Raw genomic sequence first — 25,785 nt, forward strand, 5'->3', positions numbered from 1 at the left:
CATCCTGGGTATCTTATCATTCAACTTTAAGCAAGGCAAATGAGCAAGGAACAGAACTGAGTAGGCTTGAAAGGGAGAGTGGCAGATCATTAGGGAAGATACGGATACCAAATATGGGAGACATGATGCTATAAATAAACCAGTTCTAACAGAATGCAACTAGTGACATTAATGGCAACAGATATGCTGTTGAGTAGAAGTCAAAGTGAGAGATAAATACCTATCACCAAAAGCAGATAGGTGCCTTAATGTCAGAGAAGAGACTGATCTGGAGATGCAAAAGACTTTGGAAAACACTGACACTACAGGATACAAAACCTCTCAAAACACAATTCACAACTCAAAAATCATCAGTATTAGGACCCCTATGTCTGCAATTATACCAAGTCTCAAATGCCACAAATGGCATTACCTTAAATTGCCTTACTTAAAGGATGATACAGAGATATGAAATGAAGGCAGGGAAATTGTAGATGAAAATACATAAAACACATTTTGGTTGCTAGAGGCGTGCAACTACTATAACTTTGAAATTAACCACAACTTATTATTAGCAAATTTGAACCTAGGTTAGGAGAGTCAAACGAAAGACTCATCATCTTCTTTCGGCTGTTCCCATTAGGGGTCACCACAGCAGATCACCTGTTTCCATTTCTTCCTGTCCTCTGCATCTTGCTCTGTCACACCAACCACCAGCTTGTCCTCTCTCACCACATCCATAAACCTTATCTTAGGCCTTCCTCTTTTCCTGTTACCTGGTAGCTTCATCCTTAGCATCTTTTTCCCAATATACTCAGCATCCCTCCTCAGCACATGTCCAAACCAACATAATCGTGCCTCTCTGGCTTTGTCTCCAAACCTTCCAACCTGGGCTGACCCTCTAATATACTTATTCCTAATCCTGTCCACCCTCGTCACACCCAGTGCAAATCGTAACATCTTTAATTCTGCCCCATCCAGCTCAAACTCCTGCCTTTTTGTCAATGCCACTGTCTCCAACCCATATAACATAGCTGGTCTCACTACCCTCTTGTAGACCTTCCCCTTCACTCTTACAGGTACTCGTCTGTCACAAATCACTCCTGACACTCTTCTCCACCCAGTCCATCCTGCCTGTACTCTCCTCTTCACCTCTCTTCCACACTCATTGTTACTCTGAACTACTGACCCCAAGTATTTAAACTCATCCACCTTTGCCACCTCCACTCCTTGCATCCTCACCATTCCTCTATCCTCCCTCTCATTCACACACATATATTCTGTCTTAGTCCTGCTGACCTTGATTCCTCTTCTCTCTAGAGCATCTCTCCAGGGTCTCCTCCACCTGTTCCCTACTCTCACTACAGATCTCAATGTCATCTGCAAACATCATAGTCCACGGGGACTCCTGTCTGATCTCGTCTGTCAACCTGTCCATCACCATTGCAAATAAGAAAGGGCTCAGAGCTGATCCTTGATGTAAGCCCACCTCCACCTTAAACGCATCCGTCACTCTCACCGCTGTCACACTACACTCGTACATATCCTGTACCACTCTTACATACTTTTCTGACACTCCTGACTTCCTCATACAATACCACAACTCCTCTCTAGGCACCCTGTCATATGCTTTCTCTAAGTCTACAAAAACACAATGCAACTCCTTCCGACATTCTCTGTACTTCTCCATCACACTCTCAGAGCAAAGATCGCATCTGTAGTGCTCTTTCCTGGCATGAAACCATACTGCTGATCACTAATCATCACGTCCCTTCTTAACCTTGCTTCCACTACTCTTTCCCATAACTTCATGCTGTGACTGATCAATTTAATCCCTCTGTCGTTACTACAGCTCTGCACATCACCCTTATTCTTAAAAATCATTCTTTATTCTTAAAAAAGAGTCAAACGAAAGACTAAAAAACAAAAACAGATATGGTCAAGTTGTTTTTATGAAGCACATGCCCCTGTCAACTCCTGCAATTCATTCTCATCTTAACTAGTTGGAGGACAAAACCACCACAAAGATAAAGACAATTTCTGAAGTTAAACACACAGAGGCTCATAGATACTAACTCTATCTGACTGAATTCCTCATGCAGTGCATTTGGTGATGTTGCACCAGTGAAAATCCTTATCTCCACTAATAATAGGACAGCAGGCCCAGCAGCTAGTCTCAATGTCTTTCTTGTGCTAAATTTCACTGATTAAAATAGTGCAATTAATAATAATTTCAGAATGTACTACAATTAACCTCTTGAAAGAAGTCGCCCTTAAATTCCCAATTTCAGCACTTTAAAGCTCAAGGATGGAAGGAAAGAGAATCTAGTACTGGACTGTTGGAAATGCTATAATGACAACCAAGAAGTAAAGTGAGCCAGAAGTTAGAAAGGAGACCAAAGAAGATGGACAAGGTTCTTCAAAATAAGCAGGACTTGAGAGGAGGGCAGACTGACAGGCTCACAGATGCAACACATTGGTAAGGAATCAGGTTACATATGGGTTGTGTTTGTTTGCTGTGCTTCTTAGGAATTTATGGATGTGGGGTGTGCTGTGTGTTGCCTGTATCTCACTAATGACTATGACGATAACAGGCGAATAAGATAACTGTAGTAACAGACAAAAATTAAAGGCTAGGGCTGAGGTATACAAGTGAGGGTGTGACAGTAGATTGGAGGAGGAAGATTTGGGTGGGATGCGGAACAGGAATATGCAATAAAAGGCAGGACAGGTGAAACAGCACATCAAGAAACAGCTGAAAGGAGGAGTATGACTAGTAATGAAATGACAGAGTGCACTGTGGGTAGGAAAAAAAAAAGCGAACAGGAAAAGAAACCTGAAAGTCAAGATGGGATAAGCTAAATCACTGGTGTAGTGGCAGGCTGGCTTTGTGAGCTGACAGTGACCAGGGATAAGGATGAGACTTGGAAGACTGAAGGATCAACCTGGGATGGAGAAAAGGGACTAACCACAGAGGCTGCTCTCCTATTATTGGTGGAGATAAGGACTCCCAATGGTGTAACATCAACAAATGACAAACGACAGCTGTACTCGTGTAAGACAATGTCTGAATGAGGGACAGGAGATTCAGAGAGATTGCCAAGCATTAAAGCACATCAATCATATGGGGAAAAGAAAAACACATGGGTAAATCATCCAAATCTCAGAAAAAGCCCTCAAAGTTATGTTGGGTCTTGGCTTCCCTAGTCTCCAGTCCCAAGCCCAAACCATGTACTGATATAGTAGACAACAAACCAAGCTGACAGCAATGTCACATCAGGATGGCCTAAACTAGATATTAAGGCAAAGGGATACACTGAGGATAAGACCATCAGTTGTGATACTTAATCACAGTGACACCGGCCCCTGGGTTATTACAGATAAGGTTCACTCTGACTCTTTCCATCATTTTATATAAAATTATGGTCAGGTTAATGCGTCAAAAACCTGCCGAGTCTGTTGCAACCCCCCCAACATTTGTTACACTTTAGTGGTACCAGTTTACATACACTGATCAGACATGTTCACATGCTAATATTTTAACATGAAAAAAGGGGTTTGGTTAGTGGTCCATAATGAATTATTATGCAACTGTTCAAGCCCAAAACATACAAAATGTTGGAGTCTCTCACAACACAAGCATAAAACAAATTGCAATGGGGCAAACCCCTGAACTACAGACACAAATATAGTAAAATATATACAGATATATGTGTGTGTCTCTGTGCATGTGTGCACGCACAGGCACACACACACACGCTGACTTCTATATCTATTATACTGAGCACTGTAACTACAGGCTGCTAAAATGGAAGGGTAACTTGCAGTACAGAAACAATTTCCAGAGAATCTGCTGGAATCAGGCAGTCATACAACTAAGAATACATCTTAATAGGCTATAGTTTAAAACATGCAAATACATAGGCAAGACATTCTGTGAAGAACCTGGGTGCAGTAAAATGACCAAAAAGCACAGCATTAAAAAAATGAGTTGCTCACCCTCAATCTTAGAAATGTCCCATGGAACTTTAAAATTAGAATATGAAGGTAAGCATCCTGCATATCCACAGTCATTAGGAAGGCATCATGTAGCAGGAGTAAGAGGTTCTGCAGTGTAAACATAAACATTTTTGGTTTATGTTCAGAATTGTACACCTGCTTTAGACCTGTCAATGTTTTTATTTCCTTGTGACCTGCTATTAGTTTGCCTATGGAATCTTTTCTACATCCATAACACTAAACCTGAACCGGAAATAATGGCATATCTGGTAGAATCTGTTGCCCTAGATCAAAAAAGTCAAGGTCTGGGACTGGTCTCTTGCAAATGTCTACCAAATATGTCCTTGACACTACCTCTCTAACCCACCTGTCTCATGTTCTTAGATGGCGCTGCTAGTCTACGAAAACAGAAAATCTGCCACATATTAGTTTTGCACAAGACGGGGTGGAACAACTGATGATTCTTGATCAGACGGTGCTGTCCTGCTAAGAACAGACAATGGGCTGCTGGATCTTCAGTCTCTCCATGCCTGCTGTTTATTTTGAAATTACCCTTATCCAGCTTCTGCAAAAATATGACTTTTTAAGTCATTTTTGTTTTATTTATTAAGTAGATAGTGAAACATATGCATGGTGTTCTGTGTGGTCTTCCATTTACCCCAGCAGTTGCAGAACTTTACGAGATGATAACCTAAAAGGAAAAGCCTTCTCAAAGGAAGCATTTAGAATTCTGCTTTCTCATTCATCACTGTAGGCCTAATGCCTGGTTCTTTACTACGCAAATCTAATGAAAGACCCAAACTGGGTTGCCCCCCTCCGTTTTTTTCCAGACTATCCAGAAATCAAACTGATGCTCTGGTAGTCCAGAAAATACTTTACAAACTCTGGTAGTCTGTTTCAAAAAGGAAACGGACTATCGGAGTTTGTAGATTGGCTGACTTACTATGCCTTTTTACAGAAAAGCATAGTAAATCAGCCGAAAGCAGGCAGCAGGAATGGGGAAAGAGTGCATTCCCTGCTGAGTGATGCCATCATGACATCACAAAATGGGCGGAACGTGGGTGGGATGGGCAAGGTTAATGGTGACACAAGGGGCGGGGCTTTACTCCGGTTTTAGCCAAAACGAAAGGTGGCGACCCTAGACCCAAAAGCAACTGTAACCAAGTTTAACCATGTGGAGACCAACTTACCTGAAATGTATGTGAAATCTGAAATCATTCCTCTAGTGGTAACTTGCAATATCTTTAGTTATATCGTATGGAACTGAGACAAATGAACAGCTCTTAAATTCTTTGCAAAGCCAAAAATAATGGGGGGAGGCACAGTTTAAAGATTAATATAAAACAATATGCATCAAATTGTATCTTCTGAACAATAAGGAGTATGGAACTCTAATTTCTAACATTACTGACCAACTATAACCTTTAGTGACTTACAAGATATTCAAAAAATGTACAAGAGAAAGGGCAAAAACGAGGCATACTCTGGGACATTCTACAGAATCAGGGAGACTTGAGGGGTATGGCCACATGGGTCTGGGGATTTACAGCTTTAACACCAACAGCAGCTAAGCACAAATTTTTTTACTGAAATAATCAAGAACTTTCCATTCTTCACGTGCTGTTCATAACCGTATTATGTAAAAGTGATGCCAGGCCTCTTATAAGACTCCATTTAATTTTGCTGAGTCCAGCACCACATTTTTATGCAGATAAATAAATTACTCAAGCACTATATAGTGTAAGGTTCCAGTCCCACATTAAGAAAACTATGGAAGGTAGTAATAAAAAGTGTGACAATATCTGTGCATATTATAAAATTAACAGACCATTAAAACGGTCTTTGAAAAAGTTATAGCAGCAAACCTTATGTCACCCAGTGGATAGCTAGGCTCACAGACAGGACCGAGGAAGTTAGAACCGGACAGTCCATCTCTAGAAAAAGGCCAGTCATGAGTGAAGTCCCTCAAGGATCGGTCCTCGGACTGCTCCCTTTTGGCATTTACTTCTCAGAAGTCAAGGCCATCGTCAATGGCCTCTGGCTGACTACATTTGCAGACAATTGCAAATTAGGAGCTGTCATGGAATTGCCCACTGACACAAATGTTCTCCAGAAAGGGCTGACAGACAAAACTGGTGTCAGAGTCATGGACTAAAACTAAATGCAAAGAAAGGCATAATAGTATACTTCGGAAAGTCATTCACCCTAGTAACTATCATACTGACAACATACCCCTAAGAGATGACACAGTAGTAAGGGACTTGGGGATCACACATAGACAGTAATCTAGCCTTTCACCATCACATGTCTACAGCAGTGAGGAAACCATTCTATGTTGTGCAACTAATAAACGAAGGTAAGGCACCTAGGTCCAAGGAAGTCATTTTGTTCCACTGTATTCAGCATTTATCAGAACTATTATTGAGTACAATGCCCTCTTTGGTATATACGTGACCAGGCATATCCAACAACTGGAACGTCCACAGAGATTCCTCACTACAAGAATACAGTGTGTAAGTAATATGTTCTATGCACACCGCCTCAAGGCCCTATCCCTGTAATTGGTCTCCTACAGGCTGTTGAGGGGAGATCTATGCCTAGCACAGAAGGCATTGACAGACCCCATGCTGATGGACCTCCTGCATATCTGCAAAACAAACAGAACCAAACCTACCCATTCTAAAGACTTAAACCTTGCCTGTGACATAAACAGGACCTGCCAGAAAGACAGATATGTATCCCAGAAATTACCCCTTCTCTGAAACAGGCTCCCCATCCATATGAAGCAGAGTTCCTCCCTAAACCAATTCAAGTGAAACTTGGACAATTGGATGGGGAACAGGAAATTTATCCCTGGTTTGGCACCTATGTCTCTGACATAGGCAGCCTGGAAATCTTTCATCTCCTAGGCCCCTGCTTGTAAAAGGTTTCACCTCCCAAGCCCCTGCTTACACTTATCAATGGTACCAGAATTTGTCAGAGATTTGGTATACACAACTAGACTTAAAAAGGCCCTTGTGGTCATTAGCCTAGTAAACACCTATGAACCTATGAATGATGACCCCAAGTTCAGCCTGCTTTTTTACTTGAATATGGGGCAAACACACCTAGGAAAAATAATATATGCAGAGATGTTAACCTCTCACCCACAACTGATCATCATTGTACAACCCTGAGCTAAGCTAACTGGCTTTACTCCTCACTACCTTTACATGCAAACTTGTGTACAAACACTACTGGCCAGCTTTTACAAATAAACTAAAATTAAGTACTCCTACACACTTATTAAGATGTCAAAATAATAAAATGCTAGCTTTCTTAACACTTGATGTGAACACATATTTAAATCAATTTACACCACTACAGACAATTCAGAATTCACTTCCTTAACATTAATAATAGGCACAGAATAATAGGCTACCACATTATGACAACATTCTAACCCTCCTAGAAACACAGACAACAGTACAGAAAAATACTTGTACTATTAACGTACTAACCCACTACTATGAAAACTGAATCATTTTACTATAACTTGAAAGACTAATAGTAAAATCAATATTGTATATATCTACCCTATCATGAAACCAGCATACTTAAACTCAAGTTTTATCTTACTATGTTTAATGAAGTTCTTTATGCTTTTTTTTATTGTATAGATATATAGTTTAAGCTCTCTGTATTACCTTGTTTCAGCTGTGATCCTCTGTGCAAAAAATTCTGATGATGCCTAAATTACTATCTGTATTCTGTAGCGTTGTCGCCTCACAGTAAGATGTTGTCCTGTTCGATTCTCAGCTAGAGCGTCTTCTGTGTGGAGACATGCGTGAATGGGCATACCTTTATTGAAGGTTGTGCATCAGGGCCAGCAACTCGGCATGTAAAAATATATTGCCAATCATTAGCGGACCGGAGTTCCGCTGTGGTGACCCCTAACCGGGAAAAGCCGAAAGACACAAAACAATTCTTTATTTTACAAGTGTACCTGGTTCACGGGTAAAAAGGGTCCAAAGACCAGCCCACTTTCCCAGATATCCCTTTTTAAGCATTTTTTGTCCTCTGCTGCCAGAGAACTGTCAGATCATTTCTTGCTAAAGAGATGACTGAAAGGGGCTGTCATCCAGGCAGCCATCTTAGATGGTTTAAAGTTTTTTCATTTTACCCCAGACCCTAACAACTCAGATTCAGCGAGGCACTGAAGAGGGGACGTGCAATGGACTGACTGGAGAGGGTGCCCCCCCCCACTTCTTCAAAGTAAGACAACTACCTCCAAGCAGCACTACCCTCATAACATAAGCAATGCTACCTCTGGTCTCCACCAAGGAGCTTGCACCATCCTGAGTGCCTCCACGTGCAAAAGTCACAATCTCCTTGGAGAGGCAAGCCAGTTGCACTCCTTCATTTGTCACCTCCCTACCTGGCTCTTTCAGTGCTAGATTTGCTAATCGAACTCTGGTCACTTGGAGTGCATCATCCCTCTGCATTATGCAGTCAAGCTATCACCAACCTGGTTATTAGAAGAGCAAATAAAATAAAAAATAAAAAAATACACAGTCATTTAAGATAAAAGGGAAATTATGAAGGACAGAAAGGATGAACAAGAGATCAGAAACAAGTTTCTATTAAACACACTCTTCCTTTTAAACCTTTTCTGAACTAGCCATGAGCACTTGCCCATGTCTTCCTTCACTGCAGCTACTTACTCAGCTAAAGCCACGAGAATCCCACGAAATCCCTCAACAGTGGAAAAATTACTCTGATACAGTTGTATGCAAGTAAGCATTCCTGGAAGAGGTCCACAATGACTCATACCTCTATACAGCTGAAAGGATAACATAAATAAGTTGGAGAAAAACATCAGTACCATTAATTTCTTTATTTTTTCTTCCTGAAGGACACAAGCAATATCTTATGATATTATCTTACTTCTGAGAGCTGCGAGACAATATAAACAATATATATTAGAACCGGTTTGTTACCTTTCAAGCTGAAGAGCTGCTCACATGCATATGAACAAACCTCCCTAGTTTATTTTACCAATGAACAGGCTCACTGACAAAGTTCTTAGATTTCATGCAATTATACCACAGGACCAAATGGGTAGAGAACAGCTTGATGTTAGAACTAATAAGGTAAAAAAATCAATCTGCATAACTTTTACCTGCAAGATATGCCACACTTTGTGTATTTACTTCAAATTTGTCACAGTTTCGATGCTTGTTAACCAGGGACAGTAGAGTGTGCAGTATTCTTACAGTCCTTGCTACAGTGGTAGGAGAGGGATGCCTGTAACCTAAGGAAGAAGAGGGACAAAACAAAGATTTCATTACATTTTTTGAAACCTTAAGTATAACTGACTGTAGATAAAAAGGGCAGTCTGTTTAAACGAAAACCACATAGACTACTTGTGGCAGAGTGCTAGACGTATACGGCCATCCAACTTATATCAAATATTTTTTTCTCACAATCTGTATAACTGGTTTGGAGCTATCTCTGAAAAGTGAACAGACATCCCTCAGCAGACATGCATGAACATCAACATTCAAATAAAATATTTCAGCTACTTCAATAGTGTGAATGACAGTCAGCAGTAACCTGATTTTACTGGGTACCACTGCTAAATAACAAACCAGTCTCTTTTAAGTCATTTGCTAAATTAATGTAATTTATTTTTCAGTTTTATGTATATGCAGTAGGAGAATCATCATTAAATTCTTCTACATTGGGTAAGGAACACTTCTGAGGTTGGAGCAAAAATGTACCAGGAGTAAGTAAAACAGCACTTCGAATGTAACAAAGTTTGTAAAATTACACTAAATATGGTGCACAAATCTAGACCACAATGTTTACCAGTGTGGTTTTAAACAGCCACAAAAGGATTTTTTTATGTTAACAAATGTGAGACTTTGTTCAAAAGAAGAAAAATCATCCAAAGTTGGGGAGTATCCACTTTAATATAATTTAGCACTTTTATCCAATAAATAAATGGATGTCTTCACAACAAATTCATCGATTAATTATGCAACGTTCTAACATCATACTATACAAAAAAAAAAATCACATGATGTAAAACACATGACCTAAAATGATTCCCTATAAACAATAATGTTTAGACTTCTGGTATGGAACACAATTAAGTGATTTGCTGAATCTTTTCTTCCAAGTACAGGAATGTTATTTAGACTAATAACTCTGTGCTATGAATTTTTTGTTTCATATTAATGACATACAACGTGCACGCCAGAGGGGTGTGAATGCTTCCGAATAAGAGAGCTTGTAAACAAGCTAAGAGAAGAGATAAATGTAATGGACATGCAGAGTGCCGAGGGCAAGCTAGTGACTGGGAACAAGGAGGACTCAGACCAGAGTAAACTGGAACATAAATTGGATCAATTGTTCACAGAAATAAGAAAAATCAGTGGAAGCTTGGAGGAATATGTGAAGACAAATAACACAAGGCCTAATGTAATGGAAGAGAAATGCAATGCCCATTCAGAAAAGAAACAAATGTTGCAGATATCTGAGGAAGAAATTATGAGAAGAATGACAGAATGGGACACCCAGCTCAAGAAGATAACGTTGAAACTGACAGAACTGGAGGACAGGTAGCACAGGGATGACTTCCTATTTGCTGGTGTACTAAAAAAAGTTAAAAGGCAGAGATTGTACTGCATTCATAAGAGGGCAGCTGAGACCCTGGACTGGTTACCCACAGTGGAAATCCTCATACAGTAGGCACACACTAGATCTATATGGTTGCAACAGTGAGGGGAATCCAACCCAAACCTACTACTGTTAAATTTCAGAGCAACTCTGTTAATGATAAACTCTTTCAGCTTCTGGCAAAAGGTGAAAAAGATGTGGATATGTACAGCGAGAATTTTTGTGGCGAATGACTATTCTCTACAAAAAAGAACTTGCCATGCTAAATTCATCCCAGTATTCTGGAAATATTAGCTGCTGAAAATCAAATTTAGGCTGATAAATCATGCCATTACAAAGCTGATGATGTCTATGGCATTAAAATCATTTTTGGACCTAAACCTGGCCTTGGAGGAGCTTCAAAAGTTTCAGTGTAATGAGCAAGCAAGCCCAGCAAACTACTACCAAGAAAAGGGGAAGCAGCCAACACAGATTGACTCCAGTCTTGGGACACTGAGATCTGCAAAACTATTCCCCTTATTTCAGAAGAGCATGCAGCTTCAAGTGAGGACAACTAAGACAAATCAGGCAGTTACTGCAGATCCAAGAGGAAAAGGGTACCTCCTATGAGACAGAAGTACACATGGATGACTAGCTGAAAATTATTTGAAACTGGTGGGGCAGAACTATATGATGTGGGATCATCAGGGACTGTGCTAACACATATCCAAACAACTGCTTACAGGACTGTATACCAAGAGAACTATTAACCATAAATCTTTGTAAAGACAAAAGTCTTAACTGTGTTGGGGAGGGGTTGTCATACTTTGTCCTAAAAGTCATAAATTGTGATGGGAATTAACCAATCTGCTTACAGTGACTGTTTTACTGCTTATGGTTACTTATTTTTCTTTTTTTGTGTGTTGTAAGGGCTTTAGTAGTAGTAAAGTTAAATCTCAGTTAAGCTTGCCTCTTTTACAACCTTTTCCGGCTCATAGGTCTATTTTTTAAATGGTGGGAAGTCACTGAGCATTTAATGACAATCAGATGGCGACTACTTTAAGTTGGTACGAGTGGAAGCAGTGCATTATACCTCACTATGTCAGATTAGACAATTAGAATGCAGTAGATGACAGGAAAAGGCTAAAGGGTAATGGTAATGCAAGAAGAGAAATATTGAAAAGTCTATGTTTAATATTCTGCACAAAGGCAACTGGGCAGAACAACAGTGACGGGAGATGGGTGTGGAGTACTGTGGGATGCAGAGGAGGCTAGAGGTTCAGATAAGTTTCTGTGCACACAGAATAACAGATAAGAGCTTATCCTAATAGAGTCATAAAGCGGAGGTCTGTGAGTCATATGTTTTTAGTTAGTTCACATGGTAGTCAAGAACACTTAGAAAAAAAAAATATTGTTCAATGGTAGTTTAGCCTGCAGAAAAAGCATTGCTTATTTTGCAAATATTACACATGAAAATCAGAAAAAGGCAGTCTTTCTCCTAAGTTATTTAAACAATGCAGAGAGCAGGCATCATAGCAGGAATGCTGCATAAGTCGTGAGGGGAGACAGTCACATAGTAATAGGTGTGCTGTACAGAGTAGTCCTACTAGCAGTGAATGAGTCTTTATTACCAAGCTAATGGTATGCCATATCATGCCTTGGAATGTAAATTAGCTGATGGACACAAATAAGCAACTCAGAATGTTCCTATACTTAAGAAGACAGGGGCAAATCTAATACTGTGGTAGGAATGCACTTGGAGAGGACAGAACATCTCACTCAGGTGAAAAAAGAGTTTAAGGGAAGATATCACTTGGAGATGAAAAATCAAAGAAAGGAAAAAGAAAAAGGGTAATGATTTTAGTGGCAACAGGGATATCCGTAAGTGCAGAGGATAGAGTGAAAGACAAGAAGAGCAGGTACATAGCAGTCAGGTGAGGATTATATGGGAATGAGAACAACAATGGCTTCTGTACATATGTCCCTCCAAAGATGGCTACTATAAAAATACAGAGCACGTTATAAAAAACAATGTCTTTTAAGCAGAGGAATGCTATCTGTGGGGTAGACTGGAACATTATATGTGACGCACTGGATTCCTGGGAAGTTTTTGGGAAGGTATCTTAGGCTTTTTGTATTGCAGGATGTTAGAGCATTAAATAATGGGCAAAGGCAGAGTACAACTGTATTATTCTCCACAGGTTAACAGTTGGGCACTATTAAAAAGAATATACGTAACCATTCGTAAATGGGGACTGGTAAAGCACTGAATGATCTTATATGATCATGCTCATGTGGTGTTACAGCTAGGTTTGGCAAGGTACCAACAGGGAGGGAAAGGAATTAGAACTTTCCTATACACTTACTGAGATAGAGGGATTTTACAGGGTAGTACCTGACATCTCTACAGATATTAAAAAGAGAAGGCGATTTAAATTATCTAGTGTAAAGTGAAGGATGGGACAAGTTTAACAATGAATGTAGTCAGAGGGTGCAGTATAAGGAAAGAAAATCTGTGAAGAGCCCACAAGAGTTTATACAGTGAACACATCTAAAATAAAAGTGTTACAGGAAAAGATGGCTCAGCTGGGGGAACAAGAATTAACTCAGTAAGGAGCAGCCAAGGGTAAGCTGAATTACTACTTGGCAAATTTGGCATGTACTATGACAAATACTATGTTAAATGTATTTTGTAACAACCTACGAGCACAAAAACCATTAGCCAGAAGAGTATAGTGCCTTAAAATAGAAACTAAGTTGGTTAAAGAACCTTAAACTAGAACAAGGGATTCAGGGGGAGAATCAGGAGGTATTATGGGAAGTAACATTGGGATGGAAGTTAACAATAGTCCAAAAATGGAAAATGAGTTTTTTTGGCAAACTTGATACATAGGGCATTGGATCAAAGGGAACTTCACTCAATTACCACAGTGTTGATGTTACATTAAATTAAAACCAAACTCCACAGTCAAGCTGATTGCAAACCAGTAAGTTCAGATGGCATTCCTGTGAAAGTAAGGAGGATACTAGGGAAGAGGGGGACCTAATATATGTATGGTCTTGTTTAATGGAATTATAGAAAGGGAGGAACCCCAAAATCCTAGAAAGAAGCACTGGTGGTAGTACTACTGATTGGGGGAAAGGACCTGTTGGATCCAGATTCTTACAAGCCAGTCTCAATAATTAACCATTATTATAAAGTAGTTATACACACAATGGTGAAATGAATATCAAATATCCTACCGCTATTACTAGACAAAGACCAGTGTGGTTTTGTGTAAGGGAGACAAATATTGACAACATTAATAAGTCCCTGATGTTATAGTGAAAGGCTCAAACCAGTAGAACACTGCTTATGTAGATAAACTTAGTTGCTGACAGTCATTTGGGAAAATATGTTTGGTGCTCTGGAAAATGCAACTTTCCCGGATACATTTTTGAAGTTATTGAGAAAAATGTATGCTAATTCCAAAGCAGGGGGCAAGTCTTGTAAAGGATATTAATGGCAGCTGCAAGAATCTTGACTCAAACGTGGACAGATTTGGTGGCAGGGTTCTCCTCAAAAGATTTTGTTATTTGCTGAAGACAGTTTAACAAAACCTGACTGAAGGATTTCCTTCAGCTATTTAAGATGCTGGTCAGTTTCAGGAGTTCTCTGCATACAAGATTAAAGGAGAAAAACGAAAACAATAGCATTAAACTGTGTCCTGAACTTTGAGCTTGTACAGCATTTCCATTTCTTATGGGGGCATGAAAAATTTAAGTACTTGGGGTGTAGATAAAAAGGACATTGTGTCAATTAAAAATTCTGAGAATACCAAAGAATGCACAGAAGATGCATTTAGATGTAGATGAGAGTTTTCAGGTGATAAAAATACTTGTTGTACCACAGATTTTTATATGTGGGACAGTCATAGCTTTAACCCCCACAAAAGAAACTGTGGGAAATTATTGGAGAAAGAACTGAATTAAAACTATTTATTTGGGTAATAGTAAACCAAGAGTAAAATGGTAGAAACGTGTGCTGCCATGGGTGGGGGTGAGTGTGTGTGTGGAACTGAGTTTCCAAATCCGAAAACGTATTTTGAGGCCACATAACTAAAGCTGTCTTATCTCCTGCAAGACCAAGATTGAAACCTGAAACAGAAAATACTGGGGAGTAGAAGAGGGGCCCAAGTAAGATAAAGGAGATATTAGGATTTTGGAGTCAAGCCAATTACAATGACAAGTTAAGTTACGTGGGCATTATGATTACAGTGTCATACAAAAAAATACTCAAATCCAGCAGGCATAATGAAGAGTGACAGAAGGAAATATTTCCTATACGCCTGAGGAAGGACAGAGGGATATGAGAAAAATTGAAGTTTGTTTAACAATAGATGTGGGTCCCTTCTACTGGGAGCAGTTATGTAATAATATAGCAATAACCCACGCCTGGGTGTGGGTAATGCTGGATTTACCCACGGTTGGTGTGGTTTGGTCACGTCAGAGCACCAGGGGTATATAAGATGCAGCCGAAGCCATCTTCTTCAGTTTTTCTTGCCCCAGATGTCAGGTGCCCCCAAATAGGTAGGCAATACATATTGCTAATAAAAGATAAATAAAAAATAAAAACAATACCTTCAAATACAAGCAAATACAGCACATAGGTTGTATAATGTAGAAAGGTAGAGATAAGTCCCAGCTAAGAAAGAGGGGATGGAAGTTGGGTAACCTGGACTGCAGCAGTGAATACACGCAAACATCTACATTTATGTTAGGTACAAAACTGTACTATGTTCATCGTGTTTCACTGCTGCAGTCATTACACTTGGGTTGAATCCCAAAGCTGAGGTTGGGTGGTTGGGTCTATAAAGGATTCGGGGTGGCTATGAGGCCCTGCAGCACTGCAGTGGCAAAGCCAGCTCTGGATTTAGAGTAAAGAGGCAAGTGGTAATGCTTGGTAAAGGTATGCACTGAACTCCAAGTTGCAGCTTCCAAAATATCCTTGGTAGGTACGCCTCTAAGGTAGGCAGTTGAAGTGGCTGTTGCCCTGGTTGAATGTGGCCTAATGTTGCTAGGTACAGTTTTTCCATGCTGTGTGTAGCAGAAACGGATACAGTGTCCTATCCACTTTGAAATGGTCTGCTTTGAAATAGCCTTTCCCTGTGATCTTGCAGCATATGCTACAAACAATTGCTCAGTTTTCCTGAAAGCTTTTGTTTTGTCCAAGTAGAAGCGTAACTGCCTGCGTATGTCCAATGAGTGCAGAAGTCTCTACCCTTTATTCTGGGGATTTGGATAAAATGTTAGCAAGTGAATAGTTTGGTTAAGAGCCACACTGGATACCACCTTTGGCATAAATGTAGGGTTTGTTCTTAAAGAAACCCTGTCCTGATGAAAAGTGATGAAAGGTTCCACTGCCATTAGTGCCTGTAACTCAGACTCTTCATGCTGAGGTTATTGCCAGAAGCAGAGCAGTTTTCCATGACACATATTTTAATTCTGCTGAATTGGCTGGCTCAAAAGGAGGTAAAGTTAGTTTTTCCAAGACAAAGTTGAGGTCCCAAGTTGGAGTTGGTGCTCTTCAGGGCAGTCTTATATTTTAGCCCCTCTGAGGTACTGTTTTAGTAATGGATGAAAGAAAATAGGAGGATCCATGTTGTAATGAGCTGAGATGGCAGAGACGTGGACCTTAATGGATGAAATGGATAGGCCTTTGTCCAGCATCTCAGTTAAGTATTGTAATATCTGAGGAATATTTGGGACAAGAGGGTCAAAGCTTTGAGCCTGGTTCCAGGCGCAGAATCTCTTCCACTTTTCTGAATTGGATTTCCTGGTGCTGGGCCTCCTGGCCTCCAAAATGGCATCCATAACAGCTTTAGAGAGAGATGTTGGTTTCTTGGCTAAGTAATCTGCCATGCAGCCAGGTTTAAGGTTTTGAGCTGGCTGTGCAGGATCAGATTGTTTTGTTGAGTCAGAAGATGAGGAATTTGAGTTAAAATCCATACTGGGCCTTGAGCCAAGTTCTTTAAGAACTGGCTACAATAGAGATGACCAGAGATCCATTAGCTGAAGGAATGCTTTTGGCAAACTGGAGCTAAAATATTTGACGTGCATTTGTAAGATTTGCTTTTCCTTTGCTGGCTGGGGAGGATTGAAGTGAGTAGCTGCTGCAGACTCACTCATTTTGGGAAAATGAGGTGGCTCTGGCTCACCAAAAAGGTGCCATCTAACAGCAGTACTAGCTGTTACACCCAGTGGAGTCTGTACCTATCAAAGTGCAGCTGACCAGAAGTCAATGGCATGTAGAGGTAAGCTTCTCCTCAAGAGGCAACAGCTGAACTCAAATGAGCTGCTGAGGGGTGGGTGGTGCTCTCATCGGACCAGGGTGGGCTGTCCCTACCAAGGGCCAGCAAGCTGCTCTTTACTGTCTGAATCTAAGCTGAAACAAACTGGCCACAGGACTCTTGCCTCCACAGGAATGCCTGTCTCCTGTTCCCACACAGCAAACTGGATGAATGGGTGTAAGTGGAGCCGCAAGAAAAATGAATACATAAATAAACACTGACTGCAGGCACTTAATAATGAATACAAAAGATGACACTGTTCCTTTCATATAAATATTGAAACATAATGCTCAGCAGTATCCAGTTTCCTAAATTATACCAATGCAAAAAAACAAAAAAAAAAACAGCTAAATGAGGGACAGGGTTAATTATAAGCATTACAACAATGCTGAAAGTTACTGTCAATGGTTCAAGAGACTGTGTACTTTGTTGTGATTTTCCATTTCTGACACTGCACTGCAGCCAGGGGGGCGGGGTGCCGCACTCTCAAGTTTGCCATCATTCAGATTAGAAGTCTCATTTGCATGAACTGCTAACAGCACCGGCAGTTATAAAAAAATCATGTTGCATTTATAAAAAAAGAGTTGGGGTAATTAACTAATTAAAACTAATTTACAGATGTATATAAAAATATACCCAATATTTACAAATAAACAATTAATCAAACCACAGAAATGATACAATACCTACATAAAAATAATTCCCCCTTACTGCTCTTGCTGCCCCAACCACAGCTGCACTCTTAAATACACTAACATCTCATACTTTATTCAGTATAAGTTCTGCTTTCATTCCCTTCCAAATAGGCTAAATGCAAAAAACAAAAACAAAACAAAAAAAACTTTCATTCAACCACTTTGCAAAGACTTCTTGTGAGTAGCATTATTTCCCATATAGAGTCATAAACCAAATCAAGATTCTGGACATACTTTCCTATATATTTGTTTAAAATCATAATCCATAAATGCATTTATATGCCTACACAGTACAAAAACATGTCATATAGTTTCTACTACATGACAAATAAACAACCTTTCCTCATTAGCTTTGCACAACAGAGAGGCTTTTCAATGACTTTATTTAATAAAACACAACACATAAAGTCATGGCATTTTGGCATTTGCATATGCATTTACATATATATATATATATATATATATATATATATATATATATATATACATTCTGCCTTTGCTCTATACAGATTACCAAAGGATCTACAAAGAAATACGCCATAATAATAATATATACAATCATCTCTGACTGGCTGGTGTCCCCATCAACAGTAATCTTCCATAATTTAATTTTGTAAATATTGATTTGCTTCTCTATTAACAATATTGGCATAAATTTTACTAACCAGTATATATTCCCACAATTTCTTGTACTTCACAATTACCAACTGACCTATAAGCTTATGTTTGACAGTCTTAAGTACCTAAAATAAAGGTAGTGAAATAAGATAAACAGGATGTACAAAATCTAAACTACTTTTTCTAAACTTTGAAATTTATTATTTGTTTTGCAGGGTTTAACCTGGTACCCCATGTGGTAAAAAACAATTTAAGCAATTCTCTCTCCTAACATCCCAACAAAATTAAAACGCTCCCCCAAGAAAAATACAGTTCATTTAACTACTTTAAAGATGAACAGTTTTTCACTTAACTCCTGTACTACTTAAATCAGCTAAAGGAGCAGCCTACTGTTGATATCCTGAATCAGCCCTGCCAAATCTAAAATCTAATGCAACAAAATTTCTGAGAGAAATATGACCTACTTTAACTTGATCAATACAGCCTTTACATTTGTTTTTTTTTTTAATGTTTAACCGTATATATAAGAAACAGATTTTCTAATATTTTAAGTACTTCTGGAGTTCAAAGCTTATTTTAGCTACGGCAACTAGCCACTCAGTAGTGTAAACAGTGGTTCTACATGATTTAGTCATACTGACTAACAGTGATGAGACACATCCCAACCCCATATAAAATGGTAAAAAAGGAGGCTGATGATGACAATGACTAGGCTGTCTCTCAATTTCTTTTCAGTTACCTAGCCAATTTGGCATACCTGTAGATGCTCACGTTTGACCAATGTTACTCTCATACTTACAAGGTGTCTCTGCCAGTCTTTGAGATGGATGTCTGGCCTGACTTTCACAGCTAAGCACCCTTCCACTGCAGCTGGGCTGATGTTGCCCTTACCTCAGACTTCAGGTGCCTGGTATATAGGTGGTTTCTGCCATAAACATCTTTGGTACTTTCTTGCCCCGAAACATGGCACAGACATGCGTCTGCTAGTTTGGCTTACTCCAAGGGTGCAGCCTGTGCTAAAGAATGTAAGCCCTACTTAGGGAACCTGAACAAAGGCAGGAGGGGAGCAAGGTACAGGAGTGAAAGTGGAATGGGCCAACTGCAGCTGAAAAGGAAGAAAGAAAGTAGGACTGCACCAGTGACCACATTCAGGCATCTATAATTATGGTTACCAACACAAATGTATTATGCTTTTCTGGGGCCACCGTTGTAGTGCTAAATTACAGGGAAGATGCTTAAAGCTTTTTTTAATCAAAACAGGTGATTAGTACACTGATTAGGACTGCAGGATGCCATTTAGGATAAGACAGAAAAATCCAGTCCTTGTCCAACATATCACAATCAATGTACACTGAAGACGCAGTGGCTGCTTCTGTTACATCCTGGACACTAACCATTTTAGAAACACAATGACAGCTATAATGCCTATTGTTGCATGATGCCTGAATTTTTTTCTTGCAAGGTCCTGATGTGGGCTTTATAGCAGAAGTTAAAGCACTGTGCTAGCCACTAAAAATTAGTTTGTTTCGTCAATCTTTGTTTTCTGCAAAACAAATGAACAGTTGATCCTTTTTTTTCCCCTAAAAACCTTTAGTTCTAAGTAGTACCTCAGCTGTCTGTGCACATCTAAGTAGTGCAAGTTCCTTTCCCTTTTATTTTGAGGATTATGGAAGAAGACTGGAGGTTGAGTAGTCTGACATACTCCACCTTCTGCAATTACTTCTGGCATAAAGGAGGCGTGTCTGTGCGCAGGGGCTCCCAGACTTTATCAAAATGCAAAAGGTTTCTCTGCACATGAGACTTGTAGTGTGAAGACTAGCACAGGTTAACACTACATCTCAACCTCTTAGCATAAGAAATCTGAACAAAGACAAAAACTACTGGGGGGAGGGGGGGGCAAAATCCTAGAAGTTCTTCCTATAAACTTAAGTTTCTAGAGTTACAGTTTTTGCATTAGCATGCATTTTCTAATAGGCATGAAGTCTGAAACTCACATATCTGTCATTATTTAGTGACATCAGTCCTCAATGACTTGCCAGAAAAACATAAATTTATTATGAGGAATAAACCGGAAATATGAATCAAAACTCTGGACATTCTGTGAAAAACTGGACAGTTGAGAGGCATGCCCCATGACAGCTTTATGGAAAAGTATTTCCCAAATAAAGAAATTTAGAGGTACAGAAGCAGGTGGTTCAAAAGGTAATACAGATTGGTTTCTCCACAGAAAAATGAAGGTCCCATGTTATAGCCAATCTGTTTCTATGTGGCCTCAGGTGGAGTAGGCCCTTCAGGGATTGCTTCATTAGGGATCCGGATGCCATGCAGGTATGCAGAAATAGGCGAGAGCTGTACTTTCACTGAGTCATAAGGTAAATATGAAAAGAACAGCTTAGACAGATACATACTAAAGAACTAATGGCACATATGTTTCCTCTTTTGGAACCAGAGGAGGAATCTTTACCATTTAGCTAGGCATGATTTCCTTGTACCTGGGTCTTCTAGCTTTACTCTTGATTTTTTTATGTCTTCAGAGAAAAAGGTGGCATAAGGGTAACACAATAACATCTTATAAGCTACTAGTCTGTGTGTGGAAACCTTGGACTGTACTACGGACTTATCCCCAACCTAAGTCAGAAGAGTAACATTCTGATGTAAGAGTACAGGGTTCTCCCCTACTGTATGAATTAGGTGGGAGAAAGTGTTGCTTAAGCCAGAATGAGGCAATCTAGATAATTTCCAGCCTCTTCTCCTTCAACTTCTGAACTACCCAGGGGATTAAGGGTATGGGAAAGAATACATTTTATATATATATATATATATATATATATATATATATATATATATATAAAATGGATGGTGCCGTGGTGCAGCAGTAGCGTTGTCGCCTCACAGCAAGACGTTCTCCGGTTCAATTCTCGTCTGAAGTACCTTCTGTGCGGAGTCTGCATGTCCTTTCTGCTTTCGTGTGGGTTTCCTCCGGGTGCTCAGATTTCCTCCCACATCACAAAAACATGCATTTGGAGCATTTCTCCCTGGGCCTCCGCTGAAAATTGGCTTTGTTCCAAGTCTGACTTTTCCGGTAAACAAATGTTAAATAAATATATATATATATATATATATATATATATATATATACACATATACATACATATATATATAAATATATATATATATGCACACACACACACACATGTATATATATATATATATATATATATATATATATATATATATATATATATACACACACACACAAACACACACACACACACAGAGAGAGAGAGAGAGAGAGAGAGAGAAAAACAACCATTTAGTCCAGAGAAAATGCATCTTCTGCCCAAGCAGGTTTACCTGGATCTGTGAAGCAGATTTATACCAGTTGCTTACTGCTGGGAGAAACAAACAGCTCTATCTCTGGTACACCCAGTTAAATGCGAGGACTAAGAATGGGTCCCTGCCTAGCATCCACCTATGTATGTCTGCTGAGGTCCTGCTTAAGGGGTCTGCCATGTAGTTCTTCTGCAGTGGTACACATGTTGTCTTCAAGAGCAAGCTGTAATTCAAGGCTTGTTACCAAGTCTGTGTGGCTAGCCTGCAGAGGTGGTAATTATGCATCACTCTTGCTCATGTATCCACATGACTGTGGTTTTTATCGGTTACTATATGCAGGACATGAGGTTTCCAGACTGCCTAATGATTATGACAGCCTGAACCACTGTCATCATCTCTTTTATGTTTATGTGTAGCTTTGCTTCCCTGGGACTCCAGGGGTCATGTAGTTTGAAATCCAAGGTATATGCCCCTATGCTATGTCCAAAGCACCCATGGTCAAAATGTAGTTTGAGAGAGAGAATCTGAAGGGCATGCCCTCATTTTTTCTAACATCTTGTCTCCACTATTCCAGTTTGCCCTTCTGACATATTCTATCTGGTTAGAGGCACCAATGAGTGTAGAGGATGTCATGTAGCCCAGAAAGCTCAGGATCACCCTTGCTGTTATTACTGGTTTCACAAGTATGTCTTGACAGAAGGCAAAAAGAGAGTTAAAGTTTTCAAGTAGCAGGTAAACCACTGTTGACTTGGTGTCCAAGAGGCCACCCAAGAAGATTACTGTTCAGGCTGGGCACAAGTTTGACTTCTGTTTGTTCACAGAGAAACCTAGCCTGAGGAAGTCTATAGTACATACTCCAGTGCCCTCCACATCTCTCCTGCAACTGCAGTTGTATCATACAGTTGTCTAGACAGGGATAAATGTGGATGCCACTGGTTCTGCACTGAGCTATGATTGGTGCCAGACATTCTGCAAAAAAGTACAGTTTTGTACCCACCATAAATGTAGATGTTCGAGTGCTCATACAGCTGCAGTCATAACAGATGGGTTATCCTGCTGTCAGGCGGGTCCTCGGTCGGCCGAATTCCAAAGTCTAGGTCCGGCGTCGGTTGTCGTCGCTTCCTCCCTGACGTCAGTGCGGCAGGGGTATAAAAGAGGCAGCCGACGCCATTTTCTTCAGTTTTTCTTGCCTCAGATGTCAGGTGCCCCCAGAAGGAAGGCAAACATAATGTTATGCAAAAATGCAATGTTGATAAATCAAAAACAGTAGTTGCAAGCAAATACACCATAAAAGAGTACCCCAAAAGGTTATATGAAAAGGGTTTGTCATAAGGCCTGTCCTAACATGGGTTGGAGGGAGGGAAACCTGGACTGCAGCTGTAGAGCACTCGAACATCTACATTTATGGTAGGTACAAAACTGTACTATGTTCATCGTGCATACAGCTGCAGTCATAACAGATGGGTAGAATCCCAAAGCTAAGTAAGGGTGGTAGGCACTAAGTGGAACTAGGAGGGGCTAGGATGCCCTGCAGGACTGCTGTGGCAAAGCCCGCTCTAGATTTAGAGTATAGTGGGAGGTGATAGTGCTTGGAGAAAGTGTGCACTGAACTCCAGGTGGCTGCTTCCAAAATATCCTTGGTAGGGACCCCCCTGAGGAAGGCTGCAGAGGTAGCTGTGGCTCTGATGGAGTGGGATCTGATGCATGCAGGCACAGTTTTTCCATGAAATGAGTAACAAAAGCGTATGCAGTGGGTTATTCATTTTGAAATTGTCTGTTTGGAAATAGCCTTTCCTTGAGCACCTGCAGCATAGGACACAAAGAGTTGCTCAGATTTCCTGAATGGCTTTGTCCTGTCCAAATAATAACAAAGTCGTCTGTGAATGTCCAAGGAATGTAGTAGTCTTTCCCCTTTGTTTTGTGGATTAGGATAAAAGGTAGGTAAGTGAATAATCTGATTCAAAGCTTCACTGGATACTACCTTTGGCATAAAGGTAGGGTTGGTTCGTAAGGAAACTCTGTCCTGATGGAAAATGATGAATGGTTGCACAGCCATGAGGGCCTGTAGCTCCGAAACCCTGCGAGCTGAGGTGATAGCCAGAAGAAAGGCTGTTTTCCATGACAAGTACTGTAACTCTGATGAAGAAGCTGGCTCGAAGGGAGGAAGGGTCAGCTTTTCCAATACAAAGTTGAGGTCCCAAGCAGAGACTGGTAGTTTCCTTGGGAGTTTTATATTCTTTGCCCCTCTGAGGAACTGCCTTAAGAGAGGATGTGAGAATAAAGGAGGATCTGCGTTGTATTGTGCAGAAATGGCTGAAGCGTGGACCTTGATGGAGGAGAAGCAAAGTCCATTGTTTAACATCTCAGCTAGGTACTGTAAAATTTGTGGTATATTTATTACCCAAGGATTCTGTCCCTTCTTTTGATTCCAGGCACAAAATAGTTTCCATTTGGCGGAGTAGGCCTTTCTAGTAGAAGGTCTTCTGGCCTCCAAGATGACATCCTGCACCTCCTTGGAGAGTAGAAACTGTTGGGAAACCAAGGAATTCTCCATGCAGCTAGATTTAGAGTTTTGAGATGGCTGTGAAGAGTTTTGTAGTTGTGCTGGGACAACAGAAGAGGGACTAGATGTAGGATCCATGGTGGGGAATGTGTCAGGCTCTTCAGGAGCGGATACCAGTGTTGCCTTGGCCAGTCTGGAGCAATGAGAATCATTTTCAGCCTCTCTGCTCTGGCTTTTAATAGAACTTTGGGCAGCAGAGGAAGAGGCGGGAAGGCATAGACTGTCAATGTTGCCCAATTGAAGGAAAGTGCGTCCACTTTCCAGGCCTGTGGATGATAGGTCCTTGAACAAAATTTTTTCAACTGGCAATTTCTGTGGGTAGCAAAGAGATCTATGTCTGGCTGTCCTTATGCCTGAGTTATCTTTGTGAAAATTTGAGGATGCAACTTCCATTCATGTGGATCTGTCATATTTCTGCTTAGGTTGTCCACCAGTGTGTTTTCCTTCCCTGGCAGGAATTGTGCCTGTAGTTGAATTTTCAATTCCAGTGCTGTGTTCCATAGGGTCATGGCTTGCCTGCACAGGGGGTATGAATGAGTTCCCCCCCTGTTTGTTTATGTACCACATCACTGTGGTGTTGTCTGTCCTTATCAACAGCTGGCCTGGATGCAGTAGGTCTTTGAAGGTCATAATAGCCTTTTGCATGGCTAGCATTTCCTTTTGGTTGATGTGAAGGAGCTTCTCTTTTCGTGCCCATTTTCCCTGAATGCACTGATTTGTCATGTGTGCTCCCCATGCGTAGTCTGAGGCGTCTGTTGTGATGATTTGAGTTGCTTGAGGTACACAGAAAGGAAGACCTGTGTTTCTTTGGCAAGCTTGAGCCCACCACATAAATTCCTTTTGAAGGCATGGAATGAGTGGTATAATTGCTTCCAAGCTGTGGCTGTGTTGAGACCATAAGTTTTTTAGGTACCACTGAAGTTTCCTCATATGCAGCTTTACACATGGGATAAGTAGGATGTAAGATACCATAAATCCCAGAGCCTGCAGGACTTTCCTTGCAGTTAGCCTGGTGTAAGTTGCCATTTTTCTGAAGTATTGAGACAGTTGCCCTTGCTTGTCTGGCGTGAGGTAGGCCATCTGGGTGGTTGTATCCAAGTTGGCACCCAGGAAAATTATTTGTTGAGAGGGTATTAGTTTTGATTTCTTTTTGCTGACTGTGTATCCCAGGAACTTCAACAGTTTTATTACAAACGCCAGGTGCTGCAGTAGTATGTCCTTGCTGTGCGCTTGGATCAAGCAGTCGTCCAGATATGGGTAGATTTGTATCCCTTGTAGTCTGCAGAAGGCGATTACTGATGCCAGGCATTTCGTACACACTCTGGGCGCAGTAGATAAGCCAAAGGGCAATGCAGAGAATTGGTAATGGGTTGAACCTGCAAGAAATCTGAGGTATCTTCTGCAATCTTGTCTGATAGGGACATGCAGGTATGCCTTTTTGAGGTCCAATGTTACCAGCCAAGACTCCTTGCCCAGCATGGGAAGAAGCTGCTGTAATGTGAGCATCTTGAATTTTGGCACCTGTAGATATGTGTTTAGGATAGATAGGTCTCCAATCTTTGTCTTTCCTTGGTACCAGGAATAGTCTGGAATAAAACCATTGACTTTGTTCTTTTGCAGGTACCTC

At 40.4% G+C, this 25,785-nt stretch overlaps 1 protein-coding gene across 1 annotated transcript in view; it reads right to left on the reverse strand.

Annotated features, from left to right (window-relative positions):
- The window catches only part of NF1 (neurofibromin 1), a 5,218,972-nt gene that overhangs the window by 645,732 nt on the left and 4,547,455 nt on the right, over positions 1-25,785 (reverse strand). The window contains exon 48 of the mRNA XM_044054637.1: positions 9,140-9,271. Coding sequence (XP_043910572.1) covers positions 9,140-9,271 — 132 coding nt within the window. The remainder of the gene's footprint in view (positions 1-9,139; positions 9,272-25,785) is intronic.

The sequence above is a fragment of the Protopterus annectens genome, chromosome 13.part0 (genome assembly GCF_019279795.1).
Source record: "Protopterus annectens isolate FY-2018-M chromosome 13.part0, PAN1.0, whole genome shotgun sequence".
NCBI lineage: Eukaryota > Metazoa > Chordata > Ceratodontiformes > Protopteridae > Protopterus > Protopterus annectens.